The sequence below is a fragment of the Neofelis nebulosa genome, chromosome 14, assembly GCF_028018385.1.
Source record: "Neofelis nebulosa isolate mNeoNeb1 chromosome 14, mNeoNeb1.pri, whole genome shotgun sequence".
NCBI lineage: Eukaryota > Metazoa > Chordata > Mammalia > Carnivora > Felidae > Neofelis > Neofelis nebulosa.
In genome coordinates, this window is record NC_080795.1 from 22,043,839 (window position 1) to 22,071,195 (window position 27,357).

Below are 27,357 nucleotides of genomic sequence, written 5' to 3' on the forward strand. Positions count from 1 at the left end.
TTGCTCCTTGTGTTAGACTTAAGTATAACGAAATTCAGGGATTCTTCATGTTTCGTGTTGTAGCATAAAGAGAGATCTTCACGTCCATCGTTCATCAGACAGAATGAAAAAGTCTTTGAATTTGTATGGGGTGTGTGTGTACATGTATCTGCATAAAAGGATAGTAGCATGACAAAGCAAAATATGAAGAATTGTGTCTCAAGCTACTTTGCACCAAGCCACTTATTCTGTGAACTCAAATGAAGTCTTCAAATCTATAAACCTTGATGTCACTGTCAATTAGAAATAAAACTGATGTCCTGTTCAACATATGAAAAGTCATGTAGGTTCTGAGAATTAAACAAGATGGACAAAAGCACTTAGTGAGAAAGTTAGATATCATAATTCAGAATAAAATAGAAAAACAGCCAAAAAATGGCCAATAAAAAATACATAAATATTCTGGTCACATATCCTTACCTGAGAAATAATGCACCTTTTTTCAGAAGAAGTTGAACTACCTTATCATGCCCATTTTTTGCAGCCAGGTGCAAAGGCGTCATTCCATGGAGGTCACCTTCATTCAAAAGCCTCGTGTCATTCATATCTTGCAGAAGCCTCTGACAGGTGTTGATACGCCCGTAACTTGAAAAAATTAGGTTTCATATTTTCAAAGCAAATATTAAACAGAAAGAAGGCACGCTCACAGGGTCAAGGTAAATGGACCCTTACCTGGCTGCAAAATGTAAAGGTGATTTCTTATCTTTGCTTTTGGAATGAATGGACACATTAAAGTCAAGGAGGTTATCTACAGAGACAGGAATCCCGTGTCTACATGCATAATGTAGAGGAGTACACCCATCATCATCTTCATCCATTACCAGCTTTTTAATATGTTGCATCTATGGAAAAAATTAATATTCTAAATATAACTGTTCTCAAGCTCATGTAGTGTTTTTCAAACTATCCTGTAGGACAGAATTTTCCAATGGTCAATATGTACACCTTGAGGGCAAAAATATAAATAACTCAAAGGTACTAGAGTAAAATTAATTTGGATGATGGTGCATGCTCTGTCTCCCTGAAACGTAGACTTCCATATTAAAGGTTATGCAAAGTCCTTAGAATAAGATGTGTACTTAACTTATTCAATCCAGCATTGCTACAGGCCACCCTCTTCAGCCCTCCTTTCACTTTTTTTCCCAAATAACACTTAAGAACTTAATGCTAATGTGTCCCATTAGACAAAAGGAAGGAGATGTTAAAAATTAGGTTTACTTTATTTTTATATGAATATTAAATTAAAAAATGAATGGAAAATGAGCACTTAGTCCAATCAATAAACATTTTTACTTTTAAACATGCAACTACACGGATTTTTATTCTCAATTAAAGACTTTGACAATGTTAAAAATCTATTATAAAAATATGGTGAACTTCAGATACACCTAATAGTCACTTGATAAGTATTAGCTGGTGAATATAAATACAGAGATAATGTTTCAACCTGTCAAGTGAAATATGTTGAATAGTTTGTTTTTTTAATGCTTATTCATTTATTTTGAGAGAGAGAGAGAGAGTGCATGCAAGCATGAGCGGGGAAAGGAGAGAGAGAGAGAGAAAGAGAGAGAGAGAGAGAGTGAGAGAGAGAGAGAGAGAGAGAGGCGGGTGGGGGGGGAGGGAGGGAGAGAGGGAGAGAGGGAGAGAAGAATCCTAAGCAGGCTTCGCACTGTCAGTGCAGAGCCCCAGGCAGGGCTGGATTCCAAAAACCGTGAGATCATCATCTGAACCAAAGTCAAGAGTCAGACGCTTAACTGACTGAGCCACCGAAGCACCCCAAATAGTTTTTCTTAATTGATGATTAAGTATTATGAATTCACTCCCATACTTGGCTTTTCCACTGATATGTAATTTGTAATAGTTAAAATACTGATGGAAAGCTAAATTATAGATGGGGATATAGAGAGGGCACCTGGGTGGCTCAGTCAGTTAAGCGTTCAAATCTTGACTTTGGCCCAGGGCGTGATCTCACGGTTTGTGGGTTAGAGCCCCACATCTGGACTCCATGCTGACGATGAAGAGCCTGCTTGGGATCCTCTCTCTCTTCCTCTCTCTTGCCCCTTCCATGCATGCTCTTTCTCTCAAAATAAATAATAAACTTAAGAAAAAATAGATGGGACATATAGGAAACCTCTCTAACTTGAAAAATTCAACCCCAATGAAATTTATTATCATAATCATCACCATCATGTTGTAAATATTAAAATATGGAATTTTTACTTTAAAATAATTTTTAAATTCCAAAATGAGACTTCATAATAATAAAAACCATAAGCAAAATCATTTTACCTAACTCAGTTTATGGACATCCACATATATATCTTTTACCTGAACCCAACTTGCTTTATGTAAATCCACATATATATATCCATTACCTGCATAAATTCAGGTCGCAGATTTTTTAATCCATGAGGTTGCTGTACAGTCAAATGCAAAAAATTACGTCCAAGATGATCTTTTACGTCTACATGGGCACCTATAAAAACATAATATAAATATAACTTCTACTCATTTATTTAAAGGATGACCTATGGTTGATTTTCAGTTTAAGAAAATCAAAGATTTTTTACTTAAAACTTTGTCAACCATTAGCTTACAGGAAACTTTATTTATAAAAGAAAACTGTATTTAAAATGGATTTACCTTACTGCGTATGTGTGTATGTGTGTGGGGGGTAGAGAATCTATGATTTGTTGCATTAATTAATGTAGGAGATCTCACCTTTTTAAAGCATAAAATATAAAGATGGAGAGATTAGATATCAAGAAAAAAAGGGACAGTAGTTATCTTCTTTGTTATCTTTACATCAGGTAGTACCTACAATGGAGACAGTTGCAGTACCTACATCACAGGATTAATCATTGAGAGAATGTAGATAAAATGTTCAGCAGCATGCACACAACATAAAACTTGTTTTATAAATGTCATCTATTATTGTTCGAAATTATCTTTTTAAGGATCACTCCCTTACTGAACTTACAATTTTTCTAGACAGGGCAAGTGTTCTATTTATCTCTGTATTCACAGCACCTGGCCCAATGCCTGGCACATGATAAGTGGTTAATAAATGTTTAATATCAAACTAAGTAGTAGTTGTAAAGCTTGGCCTGGTCCCTCATGGTACCTTTAGACAGTAGCAAATTTACAATATTCCAAGATGCAGAAGCAGTTGCTAATATAAGTGGAGAACGTCCTTCCGAATCAGTGCTATTGATATCTGCTCCCTAAAATAAAGAGTTTATGAACAAATTAGCTTACAAACTGCAATCTGTAAATAATGTTAATTCATTGAAATAAAGTGTCCATATATGGCTAGCATTCAAATGTATAACTATATAACTACTTGAAATCTCCCTAGAATTCATATGTCGTAGCATCAGAAATCAAGGCATTCTTTTATAATTTCAACAACAAATTATCCTCACGTGTTAACCTTTTGACTGACATCTGGTGACAGATCAATGTTATTACCGAAATCATAAAACTAAAATCCTCTGACCTATACCAATAGTTTAGTTCTCAATGTAAGAAAACATTTTTAAACATCCATGATAGGGGCGCCTGGGTGGGTCAGTCAGTTAAGTGTCTGACTTTGGCTCAGGTAACCATCTCACGGGTGGTGGGTTCCAAGCCCCACATCCAACTCTGTACTGACAGCTGGGAGCCTAGAGCCTGCTTGGGATTCTGTGTCTCCTTCTCTCTCTGGCCCTCCCTCACTCACACTCTCTCAAAAAGAAACATTAAAAAATTTTTTTTGAATATCCATGATAAAAAAATCATCCATATTTATTGCATATAGGATTTTTAAAACATTCACAAGAAATAGTTCACTTAAAAAAATCTACTTCATCTAAAATAGATGAACTTAAATAACTGAAGTAATTCAGATCCTAAAGTAAAATTTTAGTCAAATATCTGATAAAATGTATACTTAAAAATCATATCGTACAGATAGATTTTAAATTAATAAGTCGGTATTTAACATTATGTGTTATGGTTATAATATTTTGCAGGACCAGAAACAAAAGCTTAAAAAAAATTCATGGGAAGAATTCTGTCTCTTGGACAGGGATAAAATAGCTTCAACTCCGACTCCGGATATTTCCCTGTTCTTTGGGGACCAATAAATACAGATGATGACAGCACCAGTACCCCCTTTGAAAGCCTGATATTGGTTAGTGAGCTCCTGCCACAGTTCTCTTGCCAGGCAAAGACACAGCTGTGTTCGCAGAAAACCACGCATGACAAAACTATGGCATATAATGAATCTTTCCAGGATTCCTCTATGTAAATATCACAATTTCAATAGTTGCTATTAACAACAAATGCCTGAGGAACACGACAAATGGAACTACATTCATTGCTGATATGGTGGGGCTTAAATACATACATCATATAGTCATCTGTGTAAATGACTTGTCAAAATTTAACTCGAAAGTCAACTGAGTACACCTCTTAGAATGAAAAAGATTGTGTGCTTTCAGTTGTAACAAACTCTGGACAGTATTTTTCTCAGTTTCCATCGTTGGAAAGACGGCGCTGAGGCAGCCGGGGTGGAAGCTTACAGAGAATGTGGAAGGTGACGTGTACTGCCTGTCCTGTGTCCCTCTCCAAGCTGCTTGTGCATGAAGAGTCAGCAGAGCTGTGAAGCCTAACACTCCTCGAGGACTGCTTCACAGAACTGTCCTTGCTATGTACCCACCAACTCCCAACACTAAAAACACGGGTACAGTTTCTGCCCAACTTGGTGGTAATGAAGTCCGGCCATTATGGATTCGTATACAACATACTCTATTTGTAAATGTGTCAGTCATCTTTTTGTAAACTTTTTTTGCTGATAAGTAACAAAATTTGGCTTACTTTTGAAAATCCATTATGTAATTATATGATTTTCTAACTGTAAATAGTAATAAAACAAAAAACTGTCTATAGAATAGTTACCACTGAAATTAAGTAGTCTGCCAGTTCATGGTGATCAAATAATGAGGCTCTGCAAAAAGAGAATGATAAGCACATTAAAGTACTACTGATATAAATATATAAAATAAAGCCATACTATACTCAAAAAGTTTATTTACATTATCACTTAACAACATAATAAAATGCTAGAAAATCAACAGCCTTTCAAAATTTATAATTGATTGTGATTTAGGGTAATATTTTCAAAGTAATAGTAATCGAGAAAGTTCAAACACATCACAATATTTTCTTCCTCATCTTTTAGTAAAGTGGTTATGTCCTCATCAAATCATCTTGAACATGTGAAGTGAGTAGTAACATCTGTCCTAAGAGCTTAAAGTAAACGACTGTTATCAGGCTGTTATCACTGTGATCATGGGGGAAAAAACAGTTGCATGCAAGGTGCACCTACAATTCACCTGCAATATTCAAAATGCCCTCTCTTCACCAAAGTTAACAAAGCATTAGCTTTCCTAAGGTTTTATGAAGCCAAAAACAAATTATGGGGAGAGTTAAGTCATTGTGGCATTATGTCATAGCCAGTCACAAAATGACATTTATAAAGCAAACCAAAGTTTTCAATCTAAAGTAGAGTGCCTCCATAGCAAATGTTAATGCTAATAATTGAAAGCTTATGTTTCGTATGAAAATATAATTTCTTTGTCCCTATTTAAGATTATCTCATCTGTTCTTAGCCTCATATATAAATTTCAGAATCAGTTTGTCAGTTTTCACCCCAAATTCACAAGAGGTTGTTTTATATTTAAATTGCATTCAACCTGTTTAGTAATTGAAGGGAAATGAATAATAACATTATGAGCCCCATATGATTTGTTCTTGTACCCCTCCCTCCCCCCAGTCTAGAGCTTTGCTACTCAAAGTGTGGGCTGCAGACCAGCAGCACTGGCACCACCTGGGAGTTCATTAAAAATGCACATTCTCAGTAGATGTTAGCATTGAGGCTTGGAGAGGTAAATGATTTGCCAAATGTTACGTAGCCAGGTAGGGCTGGCACCCCATTCCCCTTACTCCAAAGCTTATTGTTTCAGCCAGAATAATGTACCGAGGTCTTTGCACTGTGGTAAAAAAAGAATTCTAGCCCAAAGAACAAACCTTCCTTTGAAGTTCAAGATAAACTCCAAATGTCACTGGCTATTAGAAGGATATTCCAGGATTCTAAATCAGTATTAGGTTAATTAGAATTGGACTGAATTGGTCCAAGAAATCTATAGCCAATCCAAGGTGAGTATGTCCGACTAGAGTAGTCACCAGGCTAAAGACACTTATGGGTAAGGTGAATGGATTTTTTCCGTAAATAATTTCTTCTTATGCATACTTGTACATTAAAGCTGTGATCTAAATGCACACATTTTCACTATATCCAGATCATTGGGGTTCTAAATTGGATATAACCTGGAAATAGTTACAGAGTTTTAAAAAGTTCCTAAGACCATCGTGAAGAATCTGATGTAATCTGGGATATGAACTGGCATGAGGACTTTATAAACTACCCCCATGATTCTAAGGGGCAGCAATTTGAGACTCTCCAGTGTGGACGTCAATCTATCTTTTGTTTTTGTTCTGATCAGCCATTTCATATCACCAGTCTTTTATTCCAAATGCCAATTTGTTTTTAATAATCTGTCATCTTAATCTACTTATTTTCACATAGTTGATTATTCCTTCCTTTAAATTTCTGAACATCTTAAATAGCCTTATTTTCAAATTATTTTCAGCTTGCTCTATTATTTCTATTTCCTTGGAAGCAAATTACCCTTTTGTTGATCTTGCTGTCCTCTATAAATTTTCCTCATTGCTATGAAATTTTACTTTGCAAACACATCCTAAGTGGGAGGTTCTTTCCATTCGCACATAGCTCATTGTGGCTGGTGCTCTTACTAGTGTGGACATTCATATCCACCTCCCTAGTTGAGAACTAGATCTTCTCTTGGTAGCCAGAGTTTCTTTGTCCCTGAGGGATAGTGTAGATTTCCTGGTCCAGTTACCTATTGGGAATACTCAGCTCTTTCCTGCCATTCAGGGCTTCTGCATACTCACAGTGTGTGCGTGAGTGAGTGAGAGAGAGAGAGAGAGAGAGAGAGAGAGAGAGAGAGAGAAAGAGACAAAGACAGAAAGAGAAGACTCATCTTGCCTACCTCTTTCACTCACACAGGAAGCATTTAATCCCTGTCTTCCAAAAGGAATTGAACTCAGTCCACACTGCCTGTTTCCCGTCCTACCATCTAGTAAGCCTACAGTTTCAGATGCTTTTTTTTTTTTCTGATGTGTATTTCTGTTAAGCCTCAAAAAAAAAAAAAAAAAAAACCCACACACATTTATCTTGTTTGGTGCTTGGTGACCATTTCCTAAAACTGGATGCTTTGAAAACATTTGTAATTGTGAGGGTGAGTGGAAAGGGTAATGGGGTGTGAAAAGTGGAACACCCCTATGTATCTGCTCCATTATCTCTAATAAACATGAGAAGACACATATGACAAAGTGAAACAGATTAGAAAAAGGCTTGGAAAGGACATGTCTGTTGACCTCCTGTGCATACAGAGAATTCATCTTGAGCCTATTCCGCTGGCCTGAGAAATGATCCAGAACATGCCACTGGAAATTTTATTTTATGAAAATCTATTTAACGCTCTAATTTTAGAGGAACACAGGGATTCCAGCTGAAACACAGAATCTTTATGTTATTTTCTTCTGAACTATAGAATCTGTTACTATAAGCACTAACTTTTTTTTGGCAGCGTACAATTTAATACATGAAGACTGAAAATGTGTACACACAATGATAGGTAGGAAACTTGCCTGTGAAGGAGTGTCTCCTGATTTCCATCCACTGCATTGACGATATCACTGCTACCACAATAGGAAGATATCATCAATTTAACAATCTCAGTGGCTCCCTGGGTGGCAGCAAAGTGAAGGGGTGTGCACTTCCCATTCTGCAAAGAGGTTTAATACCAGAACCAATATTTAAGTCCAAATTTAAGGATACAACCTAAATTCAGCTCTGGGTTTTTTCTTCCCAAGTCAACAAAATCAAGCATCGATATAAGAATCATGGCTAGCAATTTTGTTTCCATGCAATCTGATAGCTCTTAACATCTCAGTATCTCTACCGTCATTATCAGTATCATTACCTGTACTGTATTTGCATTTGCAATTGTTTTGGGTAGCTCTTAAAATTCTTTGGCTAGGCTTAAATTTGGGATATTTTCTTGTTCTGCTTCTACATGAGCAGCAAAAAATAATACCTACTTCAATCTAAATTAAATGTAAAGGAGTTATACAGCATTTTGGAATCTAATTTATGACAATTCTAAATAAAAGTAGCATGTAGAATATGAACAATTACTTCCATCAGATCCAACTGTGCGCCATTGTCCAAGCACATTTTAATCATTTCCAAGTCACCACTTTGAACCGCCATGTGGAGGGGACTAGCTTTTGCATTATTCACAAAGTTAATATGACACTCTCTGCTATATCCATGTTCCTCACCTTTAGAAGAAAACAATTCAAGACAACAATTATTATAAATAAATAAGAGGAATTTTAGGGAAAAAAGGACATTTAGATTTATATAGAAGCAGGTGTATAAACTCTATTAAATATTTTTCAAATTAATAGCATCCACCAGAATAGGATTCTTTACAATATATAATGTACGAAAGCCTCTACTCACCAAACTTTAATATTATTTCCATGCATTTTTTGGCACCTGAGAATGCAGCCTGATGAATAGGGAAACATCCCCATTTATTTGCCTTACATGGCTTAGCTCCTTTATTTAACTGGAGTCAAAGAAAAAAGTCAAAGGACACAAGTTAAACCTCAAATCACAAGGACAGACAAGAATTAAATGCCTCTCCCAGACAATTTCATTATTCTCGGCAACACTACATAGAAAAGCTTCATAGACTATGAAATTTAGGCACGAAAGTAATTTTGGAAGTAGGCTAGGATAATGAACTAGAGACATTTTATATTTCCAAAGATGAAGTAACAGTGTGGACATAAACATAATCCTTACACTCCAAACTCAAGTCAACACATTTTTCAATGGAATTAATGAAATGTTTAAAACATTACCATGACTTCTATATCCATGCTCAATTCTTTATGTTAATAACGTGATAATATTTCCCAGATTATTTCCTCTCACTTATGTAAAATTTATAAGTGGTAAGACCAGCACTCTTGTTAAACTATGAAAATCAAGTATTTTCATTAATGGAAATACTCTGCTAAAAGGACAATAGAAGAACCGAATCTAATGTTATCTTGATCTGAGTCCATCATTTTCAACTATCATTTTTTAATACATCAATGAACTTCAGTTTTAAGTGCCTTTTATTTTCACAAAAGTAAAGAATTTGAAAAAGCAGAATAGTGTGAAGAGGCTAATATTACCTGGAAACTCACCTTTGAGGGACGGTGTTGGTTTACGTTGTAGGAGACATTTGTCTTATTTCTTTGCAAAAGTAATTACGTGTATACTGTGTAATCACACTGCTTAAAAAGATTTTACTTAATGACATTCTTTAAAACTATGATTTTATTAAGTACATATTCCATTTTTGGATACACAAAAGTTTATACAATAAAATCTCTATTACTAAACTTTTTTTCTCAGTTTTCTCCAATATATATCTATAGATAGATCGATAGATATATATAGATATGTATCTATATCGATATGTATATATGTATGTAACACTAGCATTACAATCAGTAATAGCTTTAATTATATCCTTGGAATGTATTCCAAGAATTGGAATTGGTAAATCAAAAATATTCATACTCACAGTGAATGAAATTCTCTGATTCATTAAAATTTCTCTAACCCTGAACATCAATAAGGTTGTTTCGTCCTTCCAATTTAGGAGACGAAAAAATGATCTCATTGTTTTAATGGGTTTCTTTTTCATTATTAGAGAAATTAATTAAACTTCATGTGTCCCTTGCCAATATTCTGTAGAGCACTCTCTTTTCCTCACAAATTTGTAAGAATACCTTATAGACAAATGTTTATCCATTTAAAAATAAACAAATGGATGTAATTACACACTTGGTCTGGTTCAGCTCAACTGATGTGCTATCATCTGATACTGAACTATCTGTACGTTCCCTGGATAAGGCCAACATGGTACTATGTGTTACTCTTAACTATTTCAATCAATTTGCTAGTATTTTTAAGATTTTGCATCTATGTTTATTTACAGGTAAAACTGGTCTCTTTCTTTTGAGGAAAACTGTCAAATTTTGGAATTATTATTACTTTTGCTTCTTAAAATTAATCTGGAGGTTTTCGCTCTTCTCCAGTGATATAAAACAGTTACTTGAAATGGAAACTTTTCCCTGAAAGTTTGAAAGAACTTGTAAAATCTACAAAAGCTTATAAATTAGTTGGCTCCAGAGCTTAATAATGCATTTTTAAAACTTTTTTATAGTTCTCTACAGGTCTTTAATTTTTAAATTAATTTCTAAATTTCAATTCCTTTCAGCTACTCATCCATTTTCAGGATAGGATTATGCACAGTGATCTTTTATCATCTTAAAATTCTCCATCATATCCAAATAAAGTCCTCTGTTATTTGCATTTTATCTTTTTCTGTTTTATTCAGACTTGCCAAAAACAGCTCTATTTTATCATCATTTTCAAAGAAACAACTCGACTTATCATATAATGATATAATGATAATGGCTTTTTCCCAAAAGCCATTAATTTTTGTTTTCAACTTTATTCCTTTATTACAGTTTTGTTTTATTTGGGGCTCTTTTTCTAAATTCTTGGCTTGAGTGTTAACTTATTTTTATTCTCTTTTTGGTCCAATCATGACATCTTATAGGAATATGTATTTTTTTTTCTCCAAAACATCTAACACATTAGAACATATTTGTAAATTTAAATATTCAGAAAGCTATTCTAAAATTATTTTTATTCTGTTTTCCTACTCTCTGGGATAGTGAAGAAAAAAAATCAAGTGGTAAAAATATATAACCTGGCCTGAATAACATACAAGTGATTAAGGGATAGTTGAAAGAAAGCTATTTTCTGGAATTCTAATACCACACTCAGAAGGGACACGACGTAGTCAGTCATTTAGATGGGCATCTCCAGAGTTTCTGTGGATCACATCAGAAAATCTCACCAGGAAGAAAGGGCTGGCTCTTGTTTTAGGGCTGTGGTTAAGGACCTTGGTCATTATGCCATGCAGGGCTCCCTTTCTGAGAATCTTCTAGTCCTGCGAACATGAATGGCTTCTTCTCTTGGTTTATATTTCATGAGCCCAACAGTAAGTTTGTAGTTGACTATGTTTCTCTCTCCCTAGACCATTCAGAAGCTCAGATCCACTTTTACTAGCACACAACCCACTATGCTTTGTATTTTGTAGTCTCGCCTGACCACCAGCTTCATATTCATTTCTGCTGTCCATACTTTCTTTTCACTTGTATTTTCCTTATTGTTTTCCTGTTAGCCTTCTGTAAGCGATTTCAGATGGACTTAAGATTTAAGGGGTGTGTATAACTACAAAAACATGGAGAACTTTTTTCCTGACATTTTCTGCATTTTATATTTTGCTAAGAAGAGAAGCTGAGAGCTGTTATAAATGCCGATGACTCATGCTATCCTAATGGAAAGAAAGAAGATGGGGACGGGGTTAAAACACAAACCAAGATTTGCAGTGCTTCACTATTATCTTTGGCGCATGCGATTATCACAGCTGTGTTTCCATTTTCTCCTTCCAAATTAATATTAGTGTTGTTGTGCTCAGTCAAGACCTACACAAAAGAGGGGAATAACGGTCAGAAAGTTAGCTTTCAAGTTTCCAAACACGGTACTTGTCTTCCATTAGATTATAAGCACCTGCATGCTAGGGACCATGTCCTTATTCATCTTTTTTTCATCTTTCTCCCACAGAATCTGGCACAACATAGTTGGTACTACGTAAGTTTCTCAAAAAGATGAAATAATGGGGATTTCTATATCACATCGATTTAGGCAATATGGAGTTGTGAAACTGGAAATAGAATATGAATTATGGATGCTAGTAAACGTAGCTCACTTAATACTTCTCACTTGTATTAAATGAACTATGTTGACTAATATCTTCAAGAAAATAAATCTGTGGAACCATCTGGAATATGTGAGTGTGGAGCGGAAAGGGAAGGGAAGAAGAAGAGGGAGAGTGAAAGCGAGGCAGGGAGGGAGAGGAAAGGCTGCTTTCTCCTCTCTAGCCATTTTTCTTGTACCTCTGTTCCAAGTATTGTGGGAAATGTCAATTAAAACTCCATTCTCTTCAGCATAGAAAAGAGAGTTCACATAATGCTGGTATGGGTTAACTCAATTCATTCAAACTTAGTCTGGAGCAGAAATTTATTGTAGGATGTAATAAATTAGCATTCCTGATAAAATGGTTATGCAATTTTTCTGATGGAACTTAACGACCTGTTGCCCCCTCACCTGGCTGACTTCTAGCTGATTATCGGCCAAGAATCTATAGATCTTTAACCAGTCTTCATTTTATATTAAATTTAACAATAATTATCTCATATAAACGTCTCTCCCAAGACAGAAATCTTTGAGTTGGCCTCCTAGAGGTCTTTTCTCTCATGGTGAGACTATAATAAAACTATAATATGTGCTTACAATTAAATTGCTTAAGAAGAATTTATTAAATAAGCTGTTTGCTAGAAACCTTGACTTAAAAAAAAAAAATCACACAGAACTCCTTGTTAATAGAACGTGTCCTGATAGATCAGCAAATGAATTAGGCTTCCTAATTAACTCTGCTCATAAACCAAAATTAAATTGAGATTTTAGTACATAAGAACACGTAGAAAATTATTGACAGATGAAAGAAAATGAGAGCACAAGTTCAGTGTGAACCTCAGGCACTTTCACATTCTGTTCTCAACAAACACTAGATTCTCATGCAAAGTAACCTACCAAGTCTATAAGATTTTTCTCTTTGCCCTCTTAGAATCAGAGACCATAGATTTATGGCACTTATTAGGGTGTTATTGCTTACTACCATAAGCACAGTTTTTCATAAAGCTGTGTAAAATTCTATGTGGCAGAGGTCCCAGAGAGAGCAACTAAACTGTGCCCACTTCAGATTCACTCAAGACCAGGCAAGTCTGGAGGTTTGCAGGTGAGGCCTCCAGAGGTCCCTTTGATAAAAATCCAGGAAGCCTCATGGGAGGCTCAAACCACTGGATACTTAAGGGTTGAGCCCTAAGGACAAAGGCCAGACTACCTGCTAACCCCCAGGCCAACACGTCCCACGGAACACTAAACACACCACTGGTGTCTGCACAAGAACCCGAGGTGACATGTGAATAACAATTTTTTACTTTACAACCATCTAGGCAGTGGTGGAAGGCCTGGGGGAAGGCTAGCCAAGGAGACAATGGAGAAGCATTCTACATTACGGCTGGTGGGGTACAAGCCAGACCCAGGGGCGCAACTGGGAAGGGTAACACCAGAGGCTTGTTTGTAAGCACATAAACACACCAAAATTCCTCCTCCTTCCATTCTCTTCATCTCTGGTTCAGTAAAGGGGTTTGGAGACACTTTTTGATGAAGTTATTATGACTGGTAAGACCAAGCAAAGGAGAGACCACTAATTTCAATTCTCTTATAACCCAGCTTTTTTTCTTGTTCTTGTGTCACCAGGAAATTCTGTTATATACACCATCTAGTTTATAAATCAGTTATGGGCTTATTTCTAAACTCTATTTTGTATTTCTATGTGATACCTTTCTGTATCTGAAGATTTCTGATATCTAATTAACAGCCTTTCAACTGTTACCTGCCTTTGAATTCCCAAATCAAACTTTCACAGTCAAGATTAACTGAGTACTTGGGCACTTGCTTCTGAAAAGAGCCTTCAGAGGAAGCACAAGAGTTCCTTGAGGAAACATGTGGCCTCTCTGGGTGGGGAGGGGAATCCCCACAGTCACTAGTTTCCAATGCAAATGGTAGAGAAGGAGCATTTGGCTCAAAAATAATGCAGACAATTAAAAAACAGTTTACTGCCAAAGGCCTTTTCAATAACCTCTTCAAGGGGCTGTCCTGACCCATCTTCTTAGGTGCTGATACCTAAGTTCCTCCATTCTCCTTCGGGCAAAATGCCCATTTACTCATTCATTCACTTATTCAAGAGCCATCCTTTACCAGGTGAGAACTGGAGAGATTTATATTAGTTGCACACAGTCCCTCCTTCAAGGATAACCAGCCAAAGCAAGAGAAAACCAAATGAACATTTGATTACAACATCATGTGTTAAGTATTATGGTAGAGCTATATACAAGTTATAGTGGGAAAGCAGAACGCAGGCTCCCCTCACACCCTCTATGCTTGGCCTCAAGAACCCAAGGACCCAAGAGGCTGAGAGGAAGGTGTTTGGGTTAAAAGGGGCATGGAGCTCAAGAACACCCCTAGGACTTCTTTGGTAATTTATCAACAAGGTAGGTTTTCGTGTGGTATGATGGACCAGAAATTTTTCCCTCAAAAGTTGAAATGCTAATCCTCAATGTGATGGTACTGGGAGGTGGGGCCTTCAGAAGGTGATTAAGAATGGCATTAGTGCCCATATAAAAGAAACCCCAGAAAACTCTCTTAACCCCTTTCACTTTGCAAGGACACTAAGATAACAGCCATCTGTGAATCAGGAAGTGATCCCTCACCAGACACCGAAACTGCTAGTGCCCTGACCTTGGACTTCTCAGCCTCCAGAACCGTGAGAAATGAATGTTTGTTATTTAAGGCCCACAGCCAATGGTATTTTGTTACAGCAACTTGAACTGGCTAAGATATGTGGCTTAGCACAAAATCCAAGTCATTTTGTGCAGTATAATTTCCTTAGGAAAACTTACTCTCGGTTCCAAATTGCCTCCTTTAGAAATGGATATCTGGTGGCTAACAGACACAAGAAAAGATGCTCAGCGTCACTCATCGTCAGAGAAATACAAATCAAAGCCACACTGAGATACCACCTCACACCTGTCAGAGTGGCTAAAATGAACAAATCAGGAAACTACAGATGCCGGCGAGGATGTGGAGAAACGGGAACCCTCTTGCACTGTTGGTGGGAATGCAAACTGGGGCAGCCACTCTGGAAAACACAGTGGGGGTTCCTCCAAAAATTAAAAATAGATCTACCCTAAGACCCAGCAATAGCACTACTAGGAATTTACCCAAGGGATACAGAAGTGCTGATGCACAGGGGCACACATACCCCAATGTTTATAGCAGTGCTTTCAACAATAGCCAAATTATGGAAAGAGCCTAAATGTCCATCGACTGATGAATGGATAAAGAAGATGTGGTTTGTATATACAATGGAATACTACTTGGCAATGAGAAAGAATGAAATCATGCCATTTGCAGCAATGTGGGTGGAACTGGAAGGTATTCTACGGAGTGAAATAAGTCAGAGAAGGACAGATATATGTTTTTACTCATATGTGGATCTTGAGAAACTTAACAGAAGACCATGGGGGAAGGGAAGGGGAACAGAGAGGGAGGGAGGCAAACCATAAGAGACTCTTAAATACAGAGAACTGAGGGTGGATGGGGGTGGGGGGCGGGGGAGAGGGGAAAGTGGGTGATAGGCATTGGGGAGGCCACTTGGGATGAGCACTGGGTGTTGCATGTAAGCCAATTTGACAATAAACTATATTAAAAAAATAGAAATGGATATCTGGAACATATTCCATTTGTAAATTTCATTGCCCTTTAAGTAAGCATGTGTGTCTTCTAATGTGTCTATGAAACTCTGCGATGCAGTTTAAAAGCCTTGGACTAAACCTTACCCTTTAGACATTCACCAGTATCTCCACTATTTGACAGAACTCACTCTGAAGGTTTGGAAAAAATAAATTCCCCGAAAGTATGGTTCTTCTTCTGCTAAGACATGCCAGACGCTAAGGCATGTCGTCCATCCTAACAAAAGTCATAAATCACAATTATGTTTTCTGTGTTCACTGAAGCACTCATCACTGTCTTCCTTTTCATCATTAAATCAGGCAGGTAAAAAAAGTAAAGCATTAACTCACAAACATGGAAATGAGAACAAAATTACTAATTCTTGCTTCCAACCAGTTATGCAACATTAGGCAAATTATTTCATTCTATCTGTGCCTCAGTTCCTCAGCTATGAAATGGGGACAATAACAGTCTGACTACAATGTTCTGTTTCTTTTAATGATGATTAAAAAAATTAAAATATATGAATCTTTTTAGAAAATGCTGGCGCATAAAGGCAAGACTATCATCATTAATCACCATTGGCTGGTCAGAAGTAAAACCAACATTATTACCACTATTTCCATTCGCTCTGGTAAGGTTAGGTTGGCCACTCTGGCTCAGGCAGAGACCACAGGACGTGGGTCCTATCCCATGCTATGATGGGGAGTTGGCACAAGCCTTACCTTCATCACCTCATTGTGTAAGCCCTGCACAGCGATGTGAAGAGGAGCCATCATGTTGCTGTTTCGGAGGTTTGGGTTGGCTCCTTTGCTAAGAAGAAACTTAACACTTTCAACCTGGTTTTTTTCTGTGGCCCAGTGCAGAGGGGTATTTCCATAATCATCCATCACATTCAGCACTAGAAAAAGACACCGAAGTAAGGATTAGATTTTGCTTGGACTATATCCAACACCTACTGATGCCTATTCACTTCAAAGCTCAGCGCCAAGTGCTACTAACACAGGCTTCACCTTCTGTATAATAAAATGAAGGGGTGGGCTCAGTCAGTTAGGCATCCAAGTCTTGATTTTGGCTCAGGTCATTATCTTGCAGTTCAGGAGTTTGAGCCCCGCATCGGGCACCATGCTGACAGTACAGGGCCTGCTTGGGATTCTGTCTCCCTCTCTCTCTGCCCCTCCCCTGCTCACTTGCTCTCTCTCAAAATAAACATTAAAAAATTGTTAATTAAAGTATTGCTTCAGTTAAGACACATCTAATGGACACCTGAATATACAGCAGATATGCTGACGTATGGCATGGACTTTGTCAAATGAGTTAGATGTCTGTCTGCAGCATCCGTAAGAAATAGATTCTCCTACTGCTACAAGCTTTTATCTGTGGGATGAATTTGGGGATAGTTATACAATATTGAGCTCACCTAAAAGCAGAAACTATATGCCAGGAACTCTACTAAGTTCTATACAATCATTATTGCACCCAACCCTTTAAGGGCCCACAAGGAACCATGAACATTTTTCAGAAAGGTAAAGAAAAATGAGCCTTGGAGAGTTTCAAAACCTTGCCAACATTACATAGCTAGTACAGAGTTCTACAAACTGCCTTACCTCTTTGAACCTCAGTGTTAGTATATTCAAATTTGGTAAGAGGGAAGGAAGAAGAAAAGGAAGAGAGAGGGGAAGGGAGGAAAGAAAGGGGAAAGAAAAAATTTTAAATAGATATATTTCACAATGTTTGGGGGAAAAGAGTATCAAATCATGTCTTCGAAGATCTTAGTAGAGTTATTTGGCCCATAGCAATGGTTCAAAAAATGTTAATGAGAAAAAAAGACATATCACTAATAAACTAGAAGACTGGAATTAGGGCCTGTGCTCCCAATGCCATATGTGGTTCCCACTTATTTCTAGGATACAACATATTGTACTATTTACCCTGTGGGCTCAGCCTAAGAATATGCCCTTTCATACCACAATGTCTTACATCAGTTCTAAAATAGACTTGACTATATGCTTTTTAATTAGTGGCAAAATATTCTTATGTCTGAGGCGTGAGGAAAGTATTCAGTCACAAATATTATTTGAGGACCATCTGGAACCATGCTGCAGCCACATTTCTTCTTTTTCTTTTTAAATGTTCATTTATTTATTTATGTATTTATTGAGAAAGAGACAGAGAGAGAGGGAGAAGGAATGCGGGGGATGGGGCAGAGAGAGAAAGAGAGAGAGAGAATCCCAAACAGGCTTCATGCCCAGTGCAGAGCTCAATGTGGGGCTTGATCCCACAACCACGGGATCATGACCTGAGTTGAAATCAAGAATTAGATGCTCAACCAACTGAGCCACCCAGGTGTCCACCCCTCATTTTGCTCCTTTTAGAATGTATCTTTCCATTCTTTTCACTCACCCAAGTACCTCATTCTCAGCAACACAAGTGTGCACGCACACACACACGCCCTCTCCCTCATACTCGTACACATTATTTGATCATTTTGATTGATCAGGACACTCAAGTATTTCATTCAGCCCCAACTTAAATAGGGGCTTAAAATTATAAATTCCCATTCATTAAATAACTTGAATTTGACTTTTATCTCCATCACTTTCCAGAAATCATTTTTACAAAGGTCACTGAGGCCTTTTAATACAAGGATTATTGGGATCTTACTTCTATTTGATCTCTTTGATACAGTATTTCTCATTACTCATCTATCCAAAAACTCTTCTCTTGGCTTGTGTACCATTAATATCTTATCCATCACATCTCATCATCCTCTTGTTGGTTTTTCTTCTGCCATCTGATCCTCGGTATTTGTGCTCTACCCTTAGCTACCTTTGCGGGCAATTTCATGGCCTCCTAAAGGATCTCCATGCACTTCCACAGCCTCGTTGGCCCTGTGGGGGCAGCTCCCTTCCTTCTAGAGTTCTAGTCTACTAGAACACTAGCTATTAATCTACTAATCTACTGGACATTTTCAAGTAGCTGTCCTCTGGGCCTTTCAGACTCAGTATGACCAAACCAAATTCACTATTCCTCACATCTTACTCTGAGTTTTCTTCTGTTGTTTATTTTTTTTTAACATTTATTTTTGAGAGGGAGAGAAACAGAGAAAGAGACACAGTGCGAATGGGGGAGGAGCAGAGACAGAGGGAGACACAGAATCTGAAGCAGGCTCCAAGCCATCAGCACAGAGCCCAACACGGGGCTTGAACCTGTGAACTGCGAGATGACCTGAGCCGAAGTTGTATGCTCAAGAGACTGAGCCACCCAGGTGCCCCTGTTTTTTTTCATATGCCTTCTTTTCTGGATGGCTATACTATCAGCCTCATCTCCTAAATCAGGAATCTCAAAGTCAGTTCAACCACTTGCCACTTTCTCTTCACGTCAAATCTCTTATCAAGCACTGTCTGCTCTCCATGCAAAAGAGCTCTTGATTCTTTTTTTTCCCTATTCCAATCTCAAAACCCTGGTGCACTCTCACCTTTTCTTTGCTACTAAGATAGCTTTCTCATTGGGCTTCCACTTCCAATCTATCTTCTACAATATTGATAGAATCATCTTAAATAATGAAGGTCTTATCATAACATCTCTCTGCTTAAATCTCTGTGGCATCCCCCTTCCTTGTTACAGTTGAGTTTCTCCAACAAGATGGTGTATGCACAAGGCTGAACTAGGGGACAATGTTCCATCTTCTTGGAGTCTCAATTTTATTCAATGATATGAAATTTAAGTGCAGAATGACCTCAATGGAAATAATAGAGAAGAATACATAAAATGCATCTGAAGGAAATCTGTTCATGTTGTATAGCATCCCAGATATTTGTACCATCCTTTGCAGTATTTCAGTGGAAATATATATTCTTTTTTTGAGAGAGAGAGAGTGCACGTGAGCGGGAAAGAGGGGAGAGGGAGAGGGAGAGGGAGAGAGAGAATCTCAAGCAGGCTCCACATTCAGCATGGACCTCAGTGGAAACATTTGAGGAACACTGGCCCAAAGGGCAAACCACACTCCTGAGTAAGATATTCAGGTCCCTTATAATCTGGAACTAATATGCCCTTCAAAATTACTTCATACCACTCTTTCCAATGAATCTAACGGATGATGGACTTATGTAGCACTTATTATAACATTTTGTCACCTTCAAAAGAGGAGTCATTGATGATCATCCCCATCAGCTGCACTTGACCTTCTTCTGCAGCATGGTGCAGAGGGGATGCGTTCACATCATCGTATTTGCTTAACTTCTTTCGTTTCTTCATCAAGTTGTTAAATCTACATGTACTTCCTTCAAAAACCACCTGGAAGCATACAAAAAATTGTTACCTCCAACAAGTATATATAAAACTCAATACAGATTAACTGTTAAACGGTTACTATCATCCAAAACTATTTATCATGCTTATGATAAAATATTTTTTAAAGAACACAAAATGCACACAGACATATAGAAGGTACAAGTAAATGCTTGAAAAGTTTTGAAGTAATTGTAAGGGATATGATCTAAGAAATACTAAGTATAGTGAAAATACAGAGAAGTTTTCTTTCTCAGGTGAAAATGTACTTAAATTAAAGCATGGGGGATTTGGGTTAGATAAAAAGATTTTCATGAATGCAAGGATCAAGTCATGTAACTTACGTGGTCAGTACCCTAAAACAACTGCCCACTCACTGCCCTGGGATTAAGTAATTCCTCCTCTTCTGACTACTGGAATCCTGCACCAGGCCAATTCAGGTCAGGTTCACCTCCTCATTGTTCTCTGCACACTGGAAATGCCAGAATTTCTGTGCACTTACTTAGGACCAGATGTCAGGACACTGAGAAGTGACACAATTTGCCCAAAGGCATGCTAAATGGCAAAGTGAGAACTTGAACCGGAGATGCATGGAATATATATTTTGGCTGACTGGCGAATGTTGGAAAAACCAACATACAGTAGAAAGTAAAGCCGAGGTAAAAACCATCATCACAGAATGAACTCTGATACAGTAAATGCTTTAATCATAAGCCATAAGAACAGACTTTGTAGAGTAAGCTCAGTAAGCTTTTGGCACAGTTGATGCTGTCACTGGCCTATAAAAGTGTAACTCCAAGCACACGCTCACTTCCACTGATGTCAAGGGAGGAGTGTGAGCTTTTATGAATACCTGTTTTTAACACTCTTTTCTTCCTGTTTTTTAAATTCTTTATTATGATCGGACTGAGGATGATTTATCATAATCATAATTCTTCCTTGTAAAGTTTGTGGGGACAGTGTTGACATTCTGCTTTTGATTCTCACAAGATATGAAAAATTCCCAAACAGAACCTTTTCTAGAAAATCTCATGGCCTAAACAGACTAAGGTAACTAAAAACTAACCTTCAAAAATAATTTTATTTGATGTTATTAGTGTTACTCTAGCAAACAAAATTTTTTAAAAGCCTTCATGTGATAAACTTGTTTCTATTATCCTGCCTTGCATTATTTAAATTTTCATAAATACTTCAGATCAAAAAGTATATTCCATTTTTCTAAAAGTTAATTAATGTATCCTCTCTTACGATCTGTATTAGCTGACAATCTAGTTCCCTATTCAACTACTGGAGAATTCTTAGTATCGGTTTTATACAGAAAATTAAGAATTTTCAAAATAATTATACTCATTTATAAATTATACTTCAATTGACTGATAAGAGAATTATTCAAAGTTGCTTCTAGAATTCCCCCTTATATTTGAAAGTGAGTACTAGGTATGATCCATAAGTATGAATGGCATACCTTATTCTATTGCTAACATTTTTATATTGCTGACATATGATGGTATTATTGATTACATACCAATTTGAAGACACTGGAAATTGCACTGAATTACGTATTTTGATATTTGCTTGCCAAAGCCAAATTGCAGATTTTGGCCCCAAAATAAGGCTGTAGCCAAACCCTGGCATGTCCCTGAACGGTGTACAAGTGTTCTACTGCAGAAGCTAACCTCTTCTAGCCCCACGCTGTGCTGTGTTCATGGGGGACTTAGCGAGAGTTAAATCAGGCTGTCTACCAGAGTGAAGCGTGCCCTTCTCTCTCTTCTTGTTTCCAATCCAATGCCTTCCTTAATTCTCCCTCCTCCTTGAGGCCTTCATGAGAAATACAAGATGCTATTCTCTAGCCTGGTCTTGCTTTGTCTCTCAAAAGTGCCCAATAACAGGCCACAGGACATATGGGGGACATTACAGCACTGACAGTTGCTGGAATGTGTGCCATGGATTCCCTTTTCCTCCATTTTTAAAAAATTTCCGATACAGTAAATATTGGTGGCTCTAACCCCAAAACAAGCATTCTTTGGAATCTTCAATTTTAAGTTTAAAGGGATTCTAAGACAAAAAAACAAAAACAAAAACCAAAAAAAAAAAAAAACAGTTTGAAAAACACTCGTTAGTTCTTTCCTCACACTGTCTGTACTGAATGTGTACCACACATTTGGATACTTATTTTCTGTGATACTTTCTACATGTAAATAAGTATGCCAGAAAGAGACAGTGGAGGAAGGAAGGAAATAAGACTCAGAGCTCTTACAGAGCAGCAGGTGGGGCCAAATGGATGATTATACACTGCAGAATTTCCCCCAGACTACCTTTTTAAAAAGCAATGTGGAAAATTAATGGAACCTCATTCCATTGCTATGGTAATATATGTACCAAAATTATTTCTCAATGGCCCTTTCAGCTTTGCAAATATGTGACCAAATAAGACATTTGTCTGATTTTTTTCCTGAAGATATTTCTTAATATTTCATCACATGAACCAAAAGCAAAACATTTTATAAGATAATAGTCCTAGAAACCACTGTAGAATAAGTACTTCCGGAGAATGCTGAAACCTTCTTCAAACAGATGATCCAGGTACTTGCTTTAATTGTCTTTAGCTATGACTAGTCACATTTGACACACATGAAATAAAATGAAGTGTTAAAGTACTTATTCTATTTTATTGAGAGAGAGAGAGCAGTGGAGAGGGGGAGAAAGAATCTTAAGCAGGGTCCATGCTTAGTGGAGCCTAACGTGGGGCTCAATCCCCTAACCCAGGGATCATGACGTGAGCTGAAATCAAGAGTCAGGTGCTCAATCAACTGAGCCACCCAGGTGTGCTGTACCTAATGCATTTTAAAACATAGTTAATACACATGGAGCATATTAGCATTCACTCATCAAATGTCAGGCTGAAATAAATAAAACAAAATCCCTTAAAATTTTGAACTTTGGGTTTTGCTCTGTTACCATGGAATAGTCCCAGAGAAATAAATCACTTTTCCAGGACAGTCCTTTAAATACAGTGTATCACTTTTCAACTACTAAATTCTATGTAAGCTACACATAATTTTAGTGGATGAAGGATAGAATAGCATCCAACCATTTCCAAATTTACAGATTCAGTTATAAATTTAAAATGAATTTCTTACAGAAATAAGCGAATTCTCAATGTCTCACCCAGCAAAGGCAGGGTTTGTCTAATTCCATTTGGAAGTATTTTAGCCACTGAATTTGATGTTCTTCCAGTGATAATAAAGGGATTACACTGCCCACCCCACGGTGCCAGAAAGAACAATTCACAGGTCTGCTCAGCGATGTGCAGTCAACACAAACCCAATTACACACTCTGAGAACAAGTACTAAGTTCAGATACTCACAAAGTACTGCTGAATTCACAATGACAAAAGAGCATCTAAGTACTTTATATAAGCTCATCAGATGTGCTCAACAGTCTGAATTCAGTACATGATATGTTAAGGCAGGCTTTGAAGAGACTGCTTAAAGAAAGTTCTGAAAGTAAGCCAAGGAGGTCATTTAGAGAAAATTATTATACATTCAATATAGTTTTTTATGGTCACAGAGTTACTTCAGATTCTCTTGATTTCTGAACTATATGACTAGCTATGGAACATGATGGACTAGATCACTTTTAAAGAAGTTAATTCTAAGCTCTTTAAAATAGAGATATCAAATACATTTGTTCTAGGTTGCCTCAGTGAAATACACACAAGCAGTAATGGAGTGAAAAAGAGGGAACTTAGGTGAAAGACTGTAGCAAATGAAGGCTCAAATGCTTATGTATTAATTCTCTTGAAAGAAAGGCATGAAGGGGCGCCTGGGTGGCGCAGTCGGTTAAGCGTCCGACTTCAGCCAGGTCACGATCTCGCGGTCCGTGAGTTCGAGCCCCGCGTCAGGCTCTGGGCTGATGGCTCAGAGCCTGGAGCCTGTTTCCGATTCTGTGTCTCCCTCTCTCTCTGCCCCTCCCCCGTTCATGCTCTGTCTCTCTCTGTCTCAAAAATAAATAAACGTTAAAAAAAATAAAAAAAAATAAAAATTAAAAAATTAAAAAAAGAAAGAACGTCATGAAAAAAAAGCTAAAAGCATCAGATGGTTCTTTTTCCACATTTCTCATCTTGTAAAGTTTCTCCCATCCTTTGATTTTGTTAGTATTCCTGAAATAGTGGGTCTAGGCTGGAGAAAATATACACCATATCTTTTTAATAAGGAAATCCTTAGAGTAAGAACTCTCCACAGTATTACACGTACTTATTTGTAATTAGTCTCACCACTGACATTTCTACAGAATGATCTGGAATTACTGTACATAATAAAATACATAAATCCCTCAAACTACAAGCTCTATTGTGGCTTCTAAAAGTCTCAAATAACCTAAATGGCTCCACTAGACTTAAGCAATAAAACTAAAGACAGTTAAATAAAAACCATGAAGAAAATGAAGTTTGAGACTTTGTGCTGCAGAAAACCTCCAGTAAATATCTAAGACAAAACCACATTGGTAAGTGAAGGATCTCGGATGCGATTTTTGAAATGTAAAATTTTCTTCCATTCCATAATATTAATTCCGAAGACATTATCCTAGTGCTTGAAATCAACTCGAGAGCTCAGGTCTTTGGGTTAACCCTATAGATGCCGGTTAATACTCTAATACTAAGGAGGAGGAAAAAAGTGTTTAATCTGGAGGTGCAAACAGAGTCACCTTGGGAAGTCTGGTTTGTCAGTTTATGTGACTTACTACACGTGCCTGACTTACATGATTGGCAGCAGCGCCAATCTGGTGATTTCAATCAAAATTAAAGCTCTTGGGGCACCTGTGTGGACTTTCAGCTCAGGTCATGCCTTTGAGGCCCTTGTGCTGACAGCTCAGAGCCTGGCGCCTGCTTCGAATTGTGTCTCCCCGCCTCTCTCTGCCCCTGCCCGTCTCGCACTGTCTCTCTCTCTCAAAAATAAACTTTTTTTTTTTAATTAAAGCTCTTGACTTTTACATACATGCATATTCACTAAATGTACTGACAAAAGAAACTGCATCTACACTCAGACACAATCTCACCTGTGATGCAAAACAAAAACCCTGTCCACTCTTGCTGGACCAATGAATGATAAACTCATACAAGAGACTACTATAAAGCTGCAGAATAAGAGTGAAGTACACCTCCAGGTGCTGAACTTTAAAGTATTCTAAAATATAACATAGTAAGTCACGGGCGTGTATTTGTGCAACCCGCGTCTCCCTCCCTGTGCGCTCTGGAAAATACACAAGGAACTGTTAACATGGATTCCACCGTGGAAAGGGATTCCAGGTGGGGCACGGGAGACACATTTGGGACGTTTTAACGCTTAAAAAGAGACCCTTCTTCCCGCCGACCACGTGAAGACAGCCTGGAGCGGGTTTGCAGAGCCCCCAACAGCCTCGGCGCTCAGACTGCGCCCTGCCTCTCCGGACGTCAGGGTGTCCCGGGAACCGTGCAAACAACAGAAACCCGTCCTAGCCCTCGGGGTCTCGCGAAGACCACCTACCCTGCGTCCAACGGCCTCCTCTTTCACAGTCCTTCCCGAAGCCCCCACTCCCTGGAGGAACTCGCCAGTCCCGCCATTTTCGGTACTTTGGGGTAAGTCCCCGAAGCCGCAGGTGCCCGCCGGTGAGCAAAGGCGGGCCGCGCAAACCAGCGGACAAACACAAAGGACCCGGCAGGCTGCGGGGGCGCCTGGCTAACGCGCCCCTCGGGGCCCCCAGTGCACCGCACACACGCCCTGAAACCCACCCGCCCACCTCGCGGCGCTCGGCGCCCTCGGGTCCCGGGGCAGCCGACTGGGAAACCTTGAACGAAGGAGCGCAGAGTTCAGCAGAGCGCCCCCCGCCCGTGCTCCGGACCCGTCTCCACCGCCCAGCGCCTAGGGTACCTTCAGCGAGTCCTTGCGGCCGTCCATGCCGTTCTCCACGCCCTGGTAGACGGCGCCCTGGGGCTCCTGCTTATCCCCAGGGCTCAGCATCTTCCTCAGGCTGCGCCTCATCGACCGCACCCCGTCGCCACCTCGCCAGCTGCTCCCCACGTGCGCGAGCACCTGCGGCGAGAGATTGTGGGGAGGCGGCCGGAGGCCGAGAGAATTTCTGGAAGGGGTTCTTCGGCCCCGGGGCCGCTTGCAGCGCAGGAAGCAGGAGGGACACCGGGAAGAGGCAGGGACACAGACCTCTTGTCCGCGCGCGGCGAAGGGGTGGCCGTGCCGAGACTGTCCCCCGCTCGTCGCTTCGGGCCCAGAGCACGCACGACTCGCCTGTCCGACCTGCGACCGCGGCAACGCACCCCCTAAGTCATGGTGTCAGGCCAGCGTGGATCCAAGGAATCTGGAATCTTTTATAATAAAAACAGTAAGAACCGCCCACCCGCACAACCGGGGAGAGGGGCGGGGGAAGGAAGGGAGGCGAGGGTGGGGTGGGGGGGGTGATAGTTGAGAATGAGAGAATAACTGGGTACATTGGGAAGATTTTTAATTTTTAGGATGCCCCCCCCAAAGCTTCTGAGGTTGTGTTTCTCATTTCATTTTAGAAGTCTAGCTCTTTGACTTGGAAATAAGGTTTTTAGAAAAGCGTCTCTTTCCAAAAAAAAAAAAAAAATGAGGGACTAAATCCTAGCACCGGTTTGAGCAACTAGGTCTCTTAGCACCTCAGGTTCCTTTTCCTGTGGATGGCAATGCTTATCTCATGATTTGGTGTTTCACAATGGCTGAAAAAGTTACTTGTTAGGTTAAAGGTAAATCCTATCGACTCCTGTGGGCTGTTTACCCTCAGCTTTGTTTGAAAGGTTTATCTTCACGGGCCTGCACTGCATTTGTTGTTAATCAAGGGCGTGGGTGTAAATTGTGGGGTGGTAGGGTCTCCTCTCAATTGCAGAGGCCACTTCTCTTAATGTTCATTCAGTGGAGCCTCTGAAACTGTTGCAGTGATGTTTAGGCTACAAGGTTAGAAAGAAAAACAAAAAACTTCTTTCCAAAACTGATTAGCTTTGCACAGGCCAGCACTTAGCTTTGGCGGTCTCTGGTCTGGACAATCTGTGTGCTCCTTTAAGGCCCTTGATTGTCATATTCACCCGGGAATCTCCAGCACCTGTCGCACGTGACTCCAGGACCTGGCCATAGATCCTACACTAAATAAAGATTTGTGGACTACTTGGCATAGGGGCCACACTGGGTTGAACTTAAGGGCAGGTAACCGAGCATGGTGATATTCTGGAACTACGAAGCCCTCGCCCTCAGTCTATCAAGAGATATTGCAAGTTGTTATCAATTTCACCTGTGAAGTGGAATGCTTTAGGGTAATATTGAAGTTCTCACCA

General features: G+C 38.8%; 1 protein-coding gene across 1 annotated transcript in view; it reads right to left on the bottom strand.

Annotated features, from left to right (window-relative positions):
• Positions 1-26,340, bottom strand: part of TRPA1 (transient receptor potential cation channel subfamily A member 1) — a 55,711-nt gene extending 29,371 nt beyond the window's left edge. Inside the window, exons 1-12 of the mRNA XM_058699826.1 lie at positions 25,928-26,340; positions 19,864-20,023; positions 16,453-16,628; positions 11,689-11,796; positions 8,696-8,804; positions 8,366-8,511; positions 7,816-7,952; positions 4,981-5,029; positions 3,164-3,263; positions 2,415-2,515; positions 712-881; positions 460-624 (exon numbers count right to left, since the gene is read on the bottom strand). Coding sequence (XP_058555809.1) covers positions 460-624; positions 712-881; positions 2,415-2,515; positions 3,164-3,263; positions 4,981-5,029; positions 7,816-7,952; positions 8,366-8,511; positions 8,696-8,804; positions 11,689-11,796; positions 16,453-16,628; positions 19,864-20,023; positions 25,928-26,038 — 1,532 coding nt within the window. The 5' untranslated portion in view covers positions 26,039-26,340. The remainder of the gene's footprint in view (positions 1-459; positions 625-711; positions 882-2,414; positions 2,516-3,163; positions 3,264-4,980; positions 5,030-7,815; positions 7,953-8,365; positions 8,512-8,695; positions 8,805-11,688; positions 11,797-16,452; positions 16,629-19,863; positions 20,024-25,927) is intronic.
• Positions 26,341-27,357: the final 1,017 nt, after the last annotated feature.